At 47.7% G+C, this 15,135-nt stretch overlaps 1 protein-coding gene across 8 annotated transcripts in view; it reads left to right on the top strand.

The window, feature by feature from the left end:
• STAG3 (STAG3 cohesin complex component) overlaps positions 1-15,135 on the top strand; it is a 25,858-nt gene extending 10,723 nt beyond the window's left edge. For 7 of the 8 annotated variants that reach the window (XM_072943230.1, XM_072943228.1, XM_072943229.1 and 4 more), the window contains 26 exons: positions 617-690; positions 1,647-1,770; positions 2,274-2,372; positions 2,578-2,657; positions 2,983-3,090; positions 3,362-3,476; positions 3,639-3,744; positions 3,932-4,035; positions 4,302-4,394; positions 4,504-4,593; positions 4,834-5,034; positions 5,153-5,223; positions 5,329-5,416; positions 5,878-5,958; positions 6,030-6,137; positions 6,280-6,448; positions 6,576-6,712; positions 7,493-7,594; positions 8,104-8,252; positions 8,508-8,636; positions 8,735-8,892; positions 12,683-12,857; positions 13,087-13,188; positions 13,472-13,550; positions 14,392-14,448; positions 14,728-15,135. In XM_072943230.1, coding sequence (XP_072799331.1) covers positions 617-690; positions 1,647-1,770; positions 2,274-2,372; positions 2,578-2,657; positions 2,983-3,090; positions 3,362-3,476; positions 3,639-3,744; positions 3,932-4,035; positions 4,302-4,394; positions 4,504-4,593; positions 4,834-5,034; positions 5,153-5,223; positions 5,329-5,416; positions 5,878-5,958; positions 6,030-6,137; positions 6,280-6,448; positions 6,576-6,712; positions 7,493-7,594; positions 8,104-8,252; positions 8,508-8,636; positions 8,735-8,892; positions 12,683-12,857; positions 13,087-13,188; positions 13,472-13,550; positions 14,392-14,448; positions 14,728-14,736 — 2,808 coding nt within the window. In that variant the 3' untranslated portion in view covers positions 14,737-15,135. The remainder of the gene's footprint in view (positions 1-616; positions 691-1,646; positions 1,771-2,273; positions 2,373-2,577; positions 2,658-2,982; positions 3,091-3,361; positions 3,477-3,638; positions 3,745-3,931; positions 4,036-4,301; positions 4,395-4,503; positions 4,594-4,833; positions 5,035-5,152; positions 5,224-5,328; positions 5,417-5,877; positions 5,959-6,029; positions 6,138-6,279; positions 6,449-6,575; positions 6,713-7,492; positions 7,595-8,103; positions 8,253-8,507; positions 8,637-8,734; positions 8,893-12,682; positions 12,858-13,086; positions 13,189-13,471; positions 13,551-14,391; positions 14,449-14,727) is intronic. The other variant, XM_072943232.1, reaches the window with a different exon arrangement.

Here is a 15,135-nt window from a genome sequence, read left to right as displayed (position 1 = left end):
TACCAATATATTGATTTATTGAAGAGCTTGGGTCAGTTGTCTTTATGTTCACTTAAAATTCCTTGTAGTTGTAATTCTGCTTCCCTGGTATCAGTTATTCTAGGGCTTCTCAATAGTGGTACTAGGGGCCTCTCCTGGATGTCCACCAGCCGGTGGCAGTGCCTCCCCAGGTCGTGATGACCAAAAATGTCCTCAGATATTGCTGAACATCCCCGGGGTGGGGCGGGGCTCCAGTTGAGAACCGTTGATCTAATCTCTTCCTTCTCTTTTTTTTTTTTCCCCACTTCTTTTGTCAAACAAACTGCACTTATTAAAAATCTATTTTCCCAATTATTATTAGTCAAGAACATACATAACTACCAGCTAGGATATCTGAACAGCCAAAAATAGAATAACCAGACACAGGGGATTTTTTTTTCCAAATAGAAAGAAATCTCTGAGGCACTAGTTGACTATGTAGTTTCTTCCAGAATTAGAAAGTTTAAAAGGGAACATAGGATACCAGGTGTTTAGACTGTGTCCTACGATAAATAGGTAGAACTCATACTTTTTTATATTTTTGTGGCTTTATATTACTGGGGCACGAGAGAGTGACCTGCTTCTCCCTGTCTTCCAGCTCCAGGAGCATCAAGAAGAGATTGAGGGAATGATGAACGCCCTCTTCAGGGGCGTCTTCGTGCATCGCTACAGGTGAGTTACTGGGCTGCTCTCACTCACGCCGCTGGTCTGTGCTTATGGAGTCTATAGAAGTGACAAGGTCCCCTCCTAACCCTGAGTTCCCTGGTCAGTCCCACGGCTAATGCAGCTGGAGCAAAAACTCTAACAACAAATGTTCCAAATTAGGTTTAATTTATCCCCACCTACAAAGGATTATGTAAACTCTACTGGGAGAGAAGATAAGAAGATAAGGCATTGCTGAGTATTCTTCTGCTCCAACTTTGCCCAAGATGCCCCCTCCCCCATCTTCCTGGGGCTTGATCCTTTCAGAGAACAGAGATCCAAAAGGGAGTGCTTTTCTGCGGATGAGCAGCTTCGCAAGCCTTTTCCTAGCCCAGTTCACTATGCCTTTCACTGTGCTAAGGGCAGGGGGGTTTTTTACTTTGTAAAGAACTGGTAGAATTAAGTTAAGGAGCATCAGTATTTGTTTCTCACTCTTACCTAGATTTCAACCTCTGCCTTTCCAGAACACTTCAGCTGATTTACTCTTTTCTTGTAATGGAGTTAAAACACACACGCAGATATATTGTACAACACAGGGTGTATAGCCAATATTTTATAATGGTTATAAATGAAATATATCATTTAAAAATTGTGAATCGCTTAGTACACCTGAAACTTACATACTATTGTACATCAACTAGACCTCAGTTGAACACACATGCAGTTTGGCCAACAATTAATTAAATTCCAAAATCAGTTTTTAAAAGGGGCATGGAGAAAAAGTTCAACTACTTTACGAGTTGGTTACAGAAAGAAAGCGTTCACTTTTTTATATATTGTATTCACATTGGGAGGAGGAAGTGAAAGGCATAAACCTGGTGTTTAAGTCAAGAATATAGATTCTCTTGTGACAAGAAGATACCTGCTAGAATGGAAAGTGAGCTTAGAGAGAAGGCGATAAGGTTCCATTTCTCTCTCTGTGCCAGGGATATCCTTCCTGAGATCCGTGCTATCTGCATTGAGGAGATTGGGTCGTGGATGCAGAGCTACAGCACCTCTTTCCTCACTGACAGCTATTTAAAATATATTGGCTGGACCCTCCATGACAAGGTGAGAGTTGAGTCAGTCTCCTTCCCCTATTCCCCCATTCTCTCCCCTGCCCTAGGATGCTTCAGCTTTTCCTGGTCCTTCCACTTAGGTGTTTCGCTAGTGATCAGTGATGAACTCATCAAGACACTGAAACCTGAAAATCCCCCAGTATTGGGGAAGGTAGGATAAGTTAGAGAGACAGACATATCTATGAGATTAAAGGCCTCAAAACCACAGTCTAGGGGAGAAAGACTTTTTCTGTGAAAAGGCAAGAAAGTTATTGATGGAGTGGTAATACAAGTGCTAGGGTAGTAGCCAAAGGACCCTTTTCGTTGTGATTGCTAAATTCTGCTGTGATCCTTTTGGGTTTTAGGTGAGAAGACAATTGTTCATAGTCTCTGAGGCATCTCAGGGTCCTCAGTATAGAGGACAGCCAGGCCCGGAGTGAGTGATCTGACAGGGGAGTGTGGAGGTCCAGTCAGGGTGTGGAGGAGGAGTCGGTCATATTTCCATTCCATCCACAGCATCGAGAAGTCCGCCTGAAGTGCTTGAAGGCTTTAAAAGGGCTGTATGGCAACAGAGACTTGACCAGCCGCCTGGAGCTCTTTACCAGCCGCTTTAAGGTAAAATCAAGCAGTGCTCTTGGGCTTGGCTCTTTTTGTGGTTCCCATTTCCCCACTTCATTTTTCCATTTCTCTTGCTTTTATATATCCATAGCTATCCCAGTATCTGCTTCTACACCTCTCTTTAGGAATCTCAAATTCTAAGAGGACATGGGGCTTTGGAACGGATACAATGAGATATCAAGTGATGTTCTCTTTCCTCCAGGACCGGATGGTTTCCATGGTCATGGACCGAGAGTACGACGTGGCAGTGGAGGCTGTCGGGTTACTGATACTTATCCTTAAGTAAGTCCTGGGAGTGGAGAGGCAAGCATCTCAGACTTAACCTTTCCAGCACCAGACAGGCCCTTCCAGAGTCCTGTCCCTCCACTGATTGTAGGCTGACTCTTGTTTATGTACAGATTGAAAGACAGAGGTGGTTCCTGAGTTGCCAGATCTCCGGGGGGGGGGGGGAGTTTCCTATCTTCTCTAACTCTCCATATCCCTCTGTCTCCCACTCTTCCAACTGAAAGTTCTCTGTGAGTTAATCTTTGTTGGTTTTGCCTTTTTGCTTCTAGCCTTAGTTGTGCTAGAGGACAGCATCCATGTCCACCTGCTTTTCTCCTGGCAGGAACATGGAAGGGGTGCTGACAGACGCAGACTGTGAGAGCATCTACCCTGTTGTGTATGCCTCTAACAGAGCCCTGGCCTCTGCTGCAGGGGAGTTTCTGTATTGGAAGTGAGTGAGGCTCCTTTCATTCGTTCCTCTGACACTGTCCTTCGTTGTTCTCTCTTCATCATCTGCTGTTGCTCATCTTCTAAGGACCCCACATACCTATTAAAGTCTCTCTTGGTGTCTCCTTTCCCTTCTCAACTCCTTGGGGCTTTCCTTAGCTCTGGGCCTCTTTTTCCTTTCATTCTCTCCTTGGACTGTTTCTACCCTCCATGGTAACTACCGCTCTCCTTATTTCCTCCTGTGCCGTGCCCTTTCCCCGTGTCCCTTCTACCAGGCTCTTCTACCCTGCGTGTGACGCAAGAGTAGCGGGTGGGAGAGAGCGCCGCCGAAGTCCCCACACCCAGAGGACTTTCTTCCACCTCCTGCTGTCCTTTTTCTTGGAGAGTGAGGTGACGTATGGAGAGGAGCTCTTTGGCTGTTGTGCATAAGACCTGCAGGTAGAGAAGGATGGGGGCTGGCCCTGCAGGAAAGAGAGAAATGGTTTGTTAGTAGCCACTCCCTAGAGTTTTAAAATGTGGCTTCAGTAACTTAACGTCTGCCTGCTTCCACAGCTCCATGACCATGCTGCGTACTTAGTAGACAGCCTGTGGGACTGTGCAGGGCCTCAGCTGAAGGACTGGGAGAGTCTGACAAGCCTGCTGCTGGAGAAGGACCAGAGTGTGTGCCACCTGGTAGCTAGGGGAGGGGACCTCTCAACCTCCTAGTAGGAAACCAGGAGGGGTTTCTATCCTGACTTGTGAAAGGCATAGGTGTCATGAGCAGTAGGGGTGGGGAGGGGGGAGAACTTGGAGATGCAAGGTGGCTAATCTGTGATTCTCTGTTTTTCACCTTCCTGCCACCCCAGGCCTGGGCGATGTGCAGGAGAGCACGCTGATAGAAATCCTTGTGTCCAGTGTCCGGCAGGCTTCAGAGGGTCACCCGCCTGTGGGGCGGGTCACAGGGAGGAAGGTATGGCGTGAGGGGTGGGGTGGGTTGGTTAGCAGTATTAAATCCAGACAGATATTGTCCGTCCTTATCCTCAAGTCATAGGCTAGGGTGCTCCTTCCTCTGCCTCTCAATTCCATTTCCGGAAAAAAGAAATCTCAAGGGAGCTGCTGAATTCTTTTCCTCCCCAGGAAGATAAGATTGTTGGGCAGAGGAATACACGTACATACTCTCCGGGCCCAGTATTTCCCACACTTTTCTCCCCCCCCACCAAATGACTGTAATTCCAGGGCTTAACCTCCAAAGAACGTAAGATCCAAGCTGATGACAAGGTGAAGCTGACTGAACACCTTATCCCCCTGCTCCCCCAGCTCCTGGCCAAGGTAGAGCCGCCCCACCGCTCAACATGTGGGAGTGAGTGGGTGGAAGGAAGTAGCTTCTGAATGAGCAGTTTGTCAGGTCATAAGTTGGCCTCCCTCTCCATCCCCACAGTTCTCAGCTGATGCAGAGAAGGCTGCTCCCCTGCTGCAGCTTCTCAGCTACTTTGACCTCAGCATCTACTGCACCAGGCGCTTGGAGAAGGTGAGGAGGGAGGAAGATGCCTGCCCTATACCTTGATTCCCTCCTAGGGCCAAAGGTTCTACTGCCAGTATCTGGGTTTTCTCGAGAAAAATCAGTAAGCCTTCCCTGGGCATGTTATCCTTGAAGTTTAGTACTTCAAACCCTATTTCTTTCCTCCCTCTGCTCTAGTCCCCTCAGGAAGTGTTGTCTTCCCCAACCCCTCCTCCCAACACTGTCTTCTCCCACCTTTTTCTCTCTCAGCACCTGGATCTCCTCCTGCAGCAGCTGCAGGAGGTGGTGGTGAAGCACGCAGAGCCAGCGGTGCTGCAGGCCAGCGCCCACGCCCTCTATCTGCTCTGTAAGCCCGAGTTCACGTTCTTCAGCCGGGTGGACTTTGCCCGCAGCCAACTGGTGGATCTGCTGACTGACCGCTTCCAGCAGGAACTTGAAGAGCTGCTGCAGGTAGGAAGTGGGGCTGAATGACAGGACATCCCAGGCTCGTGTGGGAGAGCCCACAAGACAGGGACGTGGCCCTGTGAGTTCTTAGGAAATTCCATCATGGACCTCCTTTCTTCCTCAGTCATCCTTCCTAGATGAGGATGAAGTGTATAATCTGGCAGCCACTCTGAAGCGCCTCTCTGCCTTCTACAAGTGAGCCACCCCTTCCTGATCCCTGTTCTGTTTCTGCCAGTGTCTGTGGGGTTCATTCCTCTCGTTCTGTAACATTTCCCTCTCCCCTTCCCCCCCACCACCAAGTGCCCATGACCTAACCCGCTGGGAGCTCTATGAGCCATGCTACCGACTCCTCCGGAAGGCTGTGGACACGGGAGAGGTTCCTCACCAGGCAAGTATAGACAAGTCGGAGATGTGGAGGCAGGAGAGGAGTTTGAGGGCCCTGTATCCTAGGTGACTGACCCTTGCAAGTGGTTCCAGTCCCAGGGATGTGGAGTGGACATGAGAGAAAGAGCTCATGTGTGTCGTTCCTTCCATCCCACTCTTGGAAAGTAAACGTACTTACTGCCCAGCACCTGAAAATAGCAATTCTCTTTTGTTTCCTGGGAGTCAAGGATAATATTGAGGGATTCTAGGAGACTTTAAATAAATTAGGGAGAGGAGGCATTCCTACCCAGGATAGAATGCTCTGAAGATTGTCTAGAATCAGTTCTTTTCTACCAGAAAAGGAATTGGGTCTCTCCTAATCTCATTTTCTCTCTTCTTGTCTGCTTTTGTCTTTCTTCCCTGCTTTGTGTGTATCTGCCTGTCTTTTTCTCTCCTCCACTGGTCCCCACCTCATTGTTACAACAGGTGACCCTGCCAGCCTTGACTCTTGTGTATTTTTCCATTCTCTGGATGCTAAACTGCATTTCCGAATCAGATGCTTCTCAGGTGAGTATGGGTCTGAGTATGGGGAACAGGAATGGCGGAGCCCATGTCTCCCTTCATTCCTCTCCCTGAAGCCGCTGTCTCCACAGAAGCAGCTGTTGAGTTTGAAGGGCAGGATGGTGGCCTTCTGCGAACTCTGCCAGAGCTGCCTCTCAGATGTGGAGCCTGAGATCCAGGAGCAGGTGAGCATTTACTCAAGTTGGGACCAAGGAAGCAAGTCTCCCCTGTGGTCTGAGTAAACCCTGTTCTAAGAGGGAATTAGCTGTGTACTTTCTATCATAGTCAACATTCTGACTTTTTAAGCATTCTTTTTTTTCCCACTAGGCTTTTGTCTTGTTAAGTGATCTGCTTCTCATCTTCAGCCCTCAGATGGTTGTAGGGGGACGAGATTTCCTCAGACCCCTTGTCTTTTTTCCTGAAGCCACTCTCCAGTCTGAGCTAGCCAGCTTTCTCATGGACCATGTCTTCATTCAGCCTGGAGAACTGGGCAGTGGTACAGGGACTCTTCTCTTGGGGTTCAGGAAGGGTTTGGGGCGAGGGTTTGCCTCAGGCCTGTGGGGTGGGAGGCCCAAACACATCTGTGATTCTGATGCTTCCATTCTGCGCTTGATGTGAGCCAGGTCATTCCCAGGAGGACCGTTTACAGATAGAGCAGCTGCACCAGCGGCGCCGCCTTCTGGCTGGGTTCTGCAAGCTGCTGGTCTATGGGGTGCTGGAGATGGATGCGGCCTCAGATGTTTTCAAACACTACAACAAGGTACACCAAGGCGCCAGGCTGAGCACGATCACGGCTGCAGACGCTGTAGCACTACAGAAAAGAGTCTGGGGAAAACGATGGTTTTAGGCTTAAAGAAGAAGTTGGGGGGAAGGACAATAGGGGTTTAGAATAAAGGGACAAAGAAAAGAGACTTAGTAGTAAATAATTATGGAGAAAAAGCTGTTAGGAGGAAGAAACTCATTGGAGGGGAAGAATCATACTCTTGTCTAGAAATATTTTTTTTTCTTTTCTCTGTGAACTTAGTCTATTGAATGGGGTAATGTAAGAAGGAAAAAAGGATGGAAGGGGGATCAATCCTTACAAGTTACCTAGATATGTACCTTGGTTTCCTCAACCCACCATTGTGCTGATTTTTGTTTATCAAGTACCTGCTACCCCAGGCACTAAGGACACCTCAGTGAACAAAAGAGACAGCAGCTCCTGCCTCCTGGAGCTTCTGTTCTAGTGGGAGAGACAGAGCGCAGGCCTCAGCGCCGCGTGGCCGTGGGCGCTGGCAGGCTTGCTACCGTTCTTCTCCAAGAAATGGGCTCAGGGCAGAGTTTCTTCCCCTATTTATTTGCCTAAGCTCCAGTGTCTTTTGGGCTTTGTGCCTACTGGCTAGAGTTGCGGTCTGCTGTGGGTTGTTTTATGCTCAGATTCACGTTTTGCTACCTAAGGCCCTTTTGGGAGAAGACACAATTAGGGCTGTGAGAAAGAAACAAAACAGAAACCGTCTCTTCCTTTGGTCAGACATGGTCTTCTCCACTTTCTCTCTGTCAGTTCTACAGTGACTACGGCGACATTATCAAGGAAACATTGACTAGAGCGAGGCAGATGGACCGCAGCCACTGCTCCCGGGTCCTGCTGCTGAGCCTCCAGCAGGTACTCCCTTGGGCCTGGCGGGCCTCCGGCCTGCGGGCCCCTCTGCAGCCCAGACCCTGTGCCCGACCCCCAGCCCTTTGGAGCAGGAGATCCTTCCAAGCAGGAACTTTCTCATTTACTTTGACTCTTACTCTAGATGACAGTCTCCATAACAAGTAGACTGTGGAAAGTACTTTTTACGTGACCTGGCAGTTTCCACCCGCACCCCATGTCAGTCAGGACATGGGAGCACCAATGATAAAGTGATAGGGAATCTCTGACCTTCTCCCAGTCTGTTCTTTCTCAGCCCCTTCGGTTACTCCAGACATCTTTATTTGTTACAGAGCAGAGTGAAGTCTCTGCTGCAGGGGGTCAGGAGTAGGGTCAGAGTGTCCTAGAAGTAAGCAAGAGCGAAAATAGCAGGTGGCGTCCCAAGCCCTTCAGAATCTGGGCAGAGGAGGGGATGCTGTGCTTCCCTATTTCTCCCTTGTCCCTCCCTTTCCCGAATGTGTCATGTCTCCTGGACACAGCTGTACACAGAACTGCTGCAGGAACAGGGGCCCCAGGGCCTGAATGAGCTTCCAGCCTTCAGCGAGATGAGGGACCTGGCCAGGAGGTTCGCCTTGAGCTTTGGACCCCAGCAGCTGCAGAACCGTGACCTTGTGGTCGTGCTACACAAGTAAGGAAGTATTGGTTGGAGGGCAGCATACTGGAATCTCCCTAAGAGGGCTGAGTCAGGCTGTGTACAGGGAGAGCTGGAGTGAGGTCTTGGAAGGAGGATAAGCATGTTGAGGAGCTGCAGTGGAGTTGGTGAACAGGTATCCTCTGGAGGGGCAGACTGGGCCTGAGGGAGGAAGCACTTGGACAGGATGCCTCAGCCCTGGGACAGAAGTGGAAAGGGACTATCTTCCTAAAATAATTCTGTTCAACCAAGGGAAGGCATCAAGTTCTCCTTGTCCGAGCTTCCTCCTGCTGGCTTCTCCGGTCAGCCCCCAAATCTAGCATTCCTGGAGCTTCTTTCAGAGTTCTCCCCCCGACTTCTCCATCAAGACAAGCAGTTGCTGTAAGTTAGGGGTGGGTGGATAAAGATGTGGGTTAGGGAAGAAAGGTGTGATAAGGGCCTGTCACCATTTCAGCCTCTCCATCCCACTTCTTCCTTAGACTGTCCTACCTGGAGAAGTGTCTGCAGCGTGTCTCCCCAGATTCCAGCTGTACCTGGGGTCCAGTCACCACCTACCGCCACTCCCTCAGCCCTGTAGAGAACACGGCAGAGGCCAGCCCTCAGGGCTACCCCCGCTCCAAGAAGAGGCGCATCGAAGGTAAAGTGCTGTAGATGTGGGTATCAGGGTGCTCAATGCTACTTCCCTGATTGGCACTACCTAGATAAGCAGCATATGGTCTTTTGCCTCCTTCAGACTCTTATTTTTGGTCAAATAAATATTTTATTGAGCACCTACTATCATTAAGGGTACTCATTTTCTTCCAGGTTTGTCTAGCCAACTAACAACAGCAAACCTCTGAAAAATTAAATAGAAACTAATGATAAAACCAAAGATTGAACTAAGAAATCTGTACATTTAGGATGTCCCTCGTTAACATTTTGCATTCTGTTATTTTCCAAACTTCAAAGATTTTTTGCACAACCTTCATGATTTTTTAGCCTTCAGATCATTGCCTGTCCTGTAATTTACCTAAGTTTTTTTCTTAAACGAATTTTCTTTTTTTTATATACTCTCACCTTAAATAATAATAGCCTAGAAATCACAAGTTTGGTGCATTAGTTCGTGTTTTCTAGTGCACGAAATAAATATTAGTGGTCATTTCTCCTCCCCGTTCCCCCAGCCTAGGCAGTACTACTGATCCACTTCCTGTCTCTGCAGATGCCTGTTCTAGATGTTTCATATAACTGGAATCATACAGTATGTGGCCTTGTGTGTCTTCTTTTACTTAGCAGGTTTTCAGGGTTCATCCATGCTTAGCATTTATCAGTACCTCATAAATTTCTACCGCCAAATAATATTCCATTGTATGGATATGCCATGTTTTATGTATCCATTCATCAGTTGATGGACATTTGGGTGGTTTCTGCTTTTAGACTACTGTGCATAATGCTGCTGTGAACATTGATGTATAAGTTTTTACGTGGACGTAGGTTTTCACTTTCTTTGAGATATACCTAGGAGTAAGACTGCTGGATCAGATGATAACTCTGTAACTTTATGAGGAGCTGCCAAACTGTTTTCCAAAGTGCCTGCATCACTGTGCAGTCCCAGCAGCAATGTGTAAGGTTATAGGGTTCCTCATACTTGGTGGTGGTGCACGTCCTTCCACGTGCTTGTTGCCTGTTTGTATATCTTCCTCAGAGAAATGTCTGTTCAGATCCTTTGCTCATTTAAAAATTGAGTTTTTTTTTAATTATTGAGTTGTGAGACTTTTTTTCTGTATTCTAGATGCAAGTCCTTTATCAGATATGCAGAAATTTTCTCCCATTCTGTGGGTTATCTTTTTATTTTCTTGATGGTGTCCTTTGAAACACAGAAGTTCTTAATTTTGATGAAATACAACTTAATCTATTTTGTGGTGGTGGTTTGTGCTTTTGATGTCATATCTTAAGAAACCATTGCCTAATCCAAGGTCATAAAGGTTTATTCCTATGTTTTCTTCCAAGAGTTTTTTAGTTTTAACTATTCCACTTAGGTCTGTGATCCATTTTGAGTTAATTTTGTATGTAGTGTGAGGTAGGTTGCAACTTCCTTTTAATGCCTTCTGTATACTATCTAAAATTACTCCTTATACTACCAGTAAACAAATAAATACTTGTTTATTAAGGACCTATTTTATGCAAGTTACTGTGTTAGGGGTTCTGTGGCCATGAAGGATACTTAAGCAGCTTACCATATAATAGGAAAGAAAGAAAATAGATTTCTAGAAAATGTGAATTATAAAGTCACCAACATGTGGTAACTTCTTGAGGATTTGAGAGGATTTGACAGGTGAATTCCATAGAATTCAGGGAAGGAAAGTATCATTTTTAAGTTTAGTTGATATATGAAAGCTTTATCAAGAAGATGGAATTTAAGCTGGAGCTTGAAAAATGGGTAAGATTTATGTAAGCTGAATAGAGGAAGAATGAGTATCACAGGCTAGCAGAATAGCCAAGAAAAACATAGAAGGATGGTAAGTGTTCGCCAAAGCACATAGATACATAGATTGATTTGCCTAAAACAGAGGGTTTGTAAAGGTAGGATAAAGCTGCCGAGCTAGGTCCCATCATTCATTCAGCAGATACTTATTGAGCACCTTGTGCTTAACTGTGCTGGGAATACAGCAGTGAACTTTCTTTAGAAGAATGTCAGATAGTGACATGTGCTGCAGTGGAGAAGCATGGGAGAGAATGATAACGTGTTGGTGAGGTGTGGGGATTGCAGGCTTATGAAGAGTGATCAGGGAGAGCCTTGCAGAGGACATGAACATAAGAGGAAAACTGAAGGAAGTGGGGGCGCCTGGTGTACATCAGAGTAACAGACGGGAGAGCGCGGCCAGTCATAGTAGAGACGTGTTTGGTATGTTCAAGGAACAGCAAAGAAGGCCAGTATTGCTGAGTGGAGATTGTGTAGGATATGAGACCAGGGAGGTTGTAGGAGTCCAGAGCATGTCAGGCAGAATGAAGAGTCTGGCTTTTACTCAGAGTAAAATGGGTAAACATTGGGGGATTTGAGCAGAGGAGTGACAGGATCTGCCTTATATTTTAAGGGGATTTTTCTGGCTGCTGTGTTGATAACTGACTGTAGGAGGGGCAGGGGTTGAAGCCAAGGGACTGGTGAGGAGGCTGCTGTAGGGGCCCAGACAAGAGATGAGAGTGAGTGAACCAGTGAGCAGCAGAGATGATAAGTGGCCAGTGGTGTGTTTCCAAGATGTCACTCTAATGGGACCTCCTGGCAAAGCGGATGTAAGACAGAGAGGATTTGAGGATGACTCTCAGGATTTTGGCCTAACAGTTGGAAGGATGGAGTTGATAGCAACCAAGATGGGAAGGCTGTGTGTGGCAGAGAGAAGATCAGGGCTCTGGCATTACCCATGTTACTACAGGTGGTGTTGGATGGACAGCTGGGGAGGAACCTGGAGTTCAGGGGGAGGGAGAAGCTTGAGATACATGTGGGAGTTGGTATTTCAAGCTGTGGACCTGAGTGGCTGAGGACACCAGTGCGGATGGAGACAAGGAGGGGTCCCAGGGCTGAACCCCTGGACGTTACATGAGTAACAATAGGCTGCAGAGATTAGAAGGAGCCACGTGGGGGCCCAGGCTTTCTTTTGTGTGGACACAGGCTCCGGGTGTGGCCCCTCCCAGTTTTCTCAGCCCTCTGCTTTTAAGCCAGTAGCAGCTCGCTTGCTGGTTACTGATGTCACGGCCATGGGAAGGGAGGCTAATGGGGGTGTGAATATATGGCTGACAAATACCGATACGTTTAGAATCATATCACCTGGGTCTTCTAAGGCATTTGGGGGCTCTTTCTCCCCCTCTGCCTTCTTAGATCTCTGCTGGAGAGTTACTTATCATTTTGGGCCCCAGATCTTCCACTTATCCTTCATATTAGAACTATGCTGACATTGCAATTCTGGCTTTTAGAACGTTCTCTCTCCCATTTTTCTGTTTCTCTCTAGCTCTCATGCTTCCTCCCTAGTTTCACGTCCCAAAACTCTTGCTGTTTTAAGGTTTTTCTCACTGTAGAAATCTTGAATGAATAGGATGTCACTTGTCTTCATTGATTAACCAAGACCTCAGTCTTAGGGAATTTAATCTGCTCTCACATTCATGTTTGTATGTTACTGTTTATCTGTGGAATGTATATTTATATCTCTTTCCATCTTGTTTTCTAAGCTGTGTAGTGAGTTTTTCTTGGACAAGTCATAGATACGATTCAGTAAGCCTTACTTTTTAGTATGTAGGGCAGTGCTCATGTTTTAGTGATAATGTACTGAGCCATCTAGATTTTCTATTCTCTTCTTCATTAATGCTCCCTTATCAAATCCTGAGCAGGTCTTGAAAAACTAAAAGCATCTGTGAGAGTACCTGGTCTACAGTTAATATGTGTCTCTGCTGCCTTGCAGGCCCCTCCAGGCAGCACAGAGGGGACATCTCTCCATCCCAGGAGGAAAGCCTACGGCTGAACAGTATCCCACCCACACCCACCCTCACCTCGACAGCTGTGAAGAGTAGGCAGCCCCTGGTGGAGCTGGAAGAGATGGAAGAAGAAGGTGGCTCAGAATTGGCGTTTACCCAAGGGTGCGGCCCCAGGAGAGTCCAGCTGTGTCTTACCATTTCTGTTGTGTAGTTCCCTCCCATAGCACCCCCTCATTTTGGGGTTCTTCTCTGGTCCTCTTCCCTTTTTTTAGCTTTATGTTTTCTCTTTTTCCATACTAAGCTTTTTGCTGGGTTTAATGCTGGCCACTCTACCTCCTCTTTTTACCCTTTACTTTTACCTCCATCACTGATCCTGCTTCATTCCCAACAGCCAGCCCCGTTTAGGCATCCGGAGGTCAAGGTCCTCAAGTCCACAGCATTTCCAGACTCCAGTCAACGCGTTAGGTCCTGGTCTGGGCAACCGGCTGACCCGGTGAGCTTTTCTCATCATCTTCTATCTTCACTTCTGAGCTGTCACCTACAGTGAGGGGATTCCCCTCTTATCCAGGGTTTCTGTGCTGCTGCTCTTTGGACTAGGTGTAACCACAGAACACTTCCTTCCAGTGTAGTGTGGAATCCTAGTATGTGAAACTGATTTAAGTGGAGCTGCTGTGATTGAAGCAGGGGTGGAAACCAGGACCCCTGCTCCCCCGGGGTGCCTCTGAGACACCCTCAGGGTCCTTGAAAACCTCTATACTCTTTGCCACTGCTTCTAGACTCAGCCTGATGGAGGAGGACGAAGAAGAGCTAGAAATTCAGGATGAGTCAAGTGAAGAGTGGCAAGGCACAGGCAAGGTGAGCGGACCCATTCCCTTGCCTTCTCCCTCTAGACCTAGAAGCAGATGTGAGGAGAGAAATAAGAGTGATTCTCCTCTGTCAGTCCTGATGGTCCACTGTCCCTGGAAGTTGCCCAGGGCGTTTTGAAAGAATCACTGAGTAACACACGCACGCACACAGGCACACCCCACCTTCCCTCCTCTCTCCTCAGAAGGCAGCCCTAGTCCCTGTTCCTCCATTCACTCCCTTTTCTACCCTGGGCTGCCTGCTTCCCGGGAGGAAGTGGGAAAAGCATGGGAGGTGACTGCGGCGACCTGAGCGCCCTCAGCTCCACCACTTGTCAGGTTAGCTCCTTCACCCGCTCAGCCTCCTCCTCTTCAAAATGGACCTTTTCCAGGAAACACACAGTGAAGGCACCTTATAAACAGAAAAGGGTTGTATGTCTGCTGCTTTTCTCCTTTCTCTGCTCTGTGAGGAGGGAGGGAGGACATAGGGGAGTGAACGTCTTGTGCTCCAGGGAAAACCAGACAGCGACATATTCAATCCAGAGACTGGACAGCAAGGCCTCTATTAAAGTGATCTTTCCTAAAGTCCTCTCAGGAAAAATCCCATCCTCTGCTTCCAAAATGGAATGAATTTAAGGGTCTCAGTTAGCAGGCCAGGAGAGGAGGCGCTTCTCTGACAAGGCCTGATGCTGCTGCCTACCCTGACTCTGCTCCTCTTCTCCACCTGGCTGCTTCCAAGACCTTCCGCAACCCTTGAGCTTGTCCCATGAGACTTGAAAGGGACCTTTGTTATTGTTTGTATGTGATGGGAGTGGGGAGGGACCTTTCTGAGTCTTGACCCCATTCTCTTGCAGTCTTCCCCCAGCGAGCACGGGCTGGACCTCTTAGATTCTACAGAGCTGAACATTGAGGTGAGCATCCCCAAAACAGACTGTGGAAGGCAGGTTAAGAGAAGTCGTGCACCCTCGGGAGATGCTGGCAGGTAACCTGTGTGCCTGTCAAACAGATGGAAAGAAAGGCCATGGCCCCTGCCCTTGGCCTGCCGTCTCAGCCACCTCAGGCCTTTCAGAGTAGCAGGCAGGGTAGGGGTGGGGGTGCAGGAGAATGAGCATTGTCATCTGGAGGACCATACAGTCGTCTCTTTGTCCTTTGGTCTGGTCTTACATCTGTTTTCATGTTTCTCATTACAGGATTTCTGACATGGCCCTGTGTCCCTCCCCACCTCCACGACATGAGCACCTGGAAAAGGCCAACAGGAGATAGAGTAAAAGGAATCATTATTTCCCCACCCTTGGTCTCTGAAGGGAAGGAGAGGTGGGCTTTGCCTTTTTAAGCTAACCTTTCTTGGAAGATGTTGAGATAGAGAAGCCATAAACTTCCTGTCCTTCGGATGCACTGTGGGTCTGTTCCCCTGTTTGAGCAGAGTGCCTATTTTCTGCTGTTTGGAGGGGTGGGGACTTCACTTAAGTACTGGAGAATGGCACTGCTTGCCTATGTTGGAATGGAAGGAGCTGGATAGCTTTTCTGTATTTTGGGGACTGTCTCTCCTAGCCTTTTTTGTGCCCTACTGATTAGCTCAATAAACACATTTGAGTCAG

Source organism: Vicugna pacos, chromosome 18 (assembly GCF_048564905.1).
Source record: "Vicugna pacos chromosome 18, VicPac4, whole genome shotgun sequence".
NCBI classification, from domain to species: domain Eukaryota; kingdom Metazoa; phylum Chordata; class Mammalia; order Artiodactyla; family Camelidae; genus Vicugna; species Vicugna pacos.
This window is presented reverse-complemented; position numbering and strand designations above follow the sequence as displayed.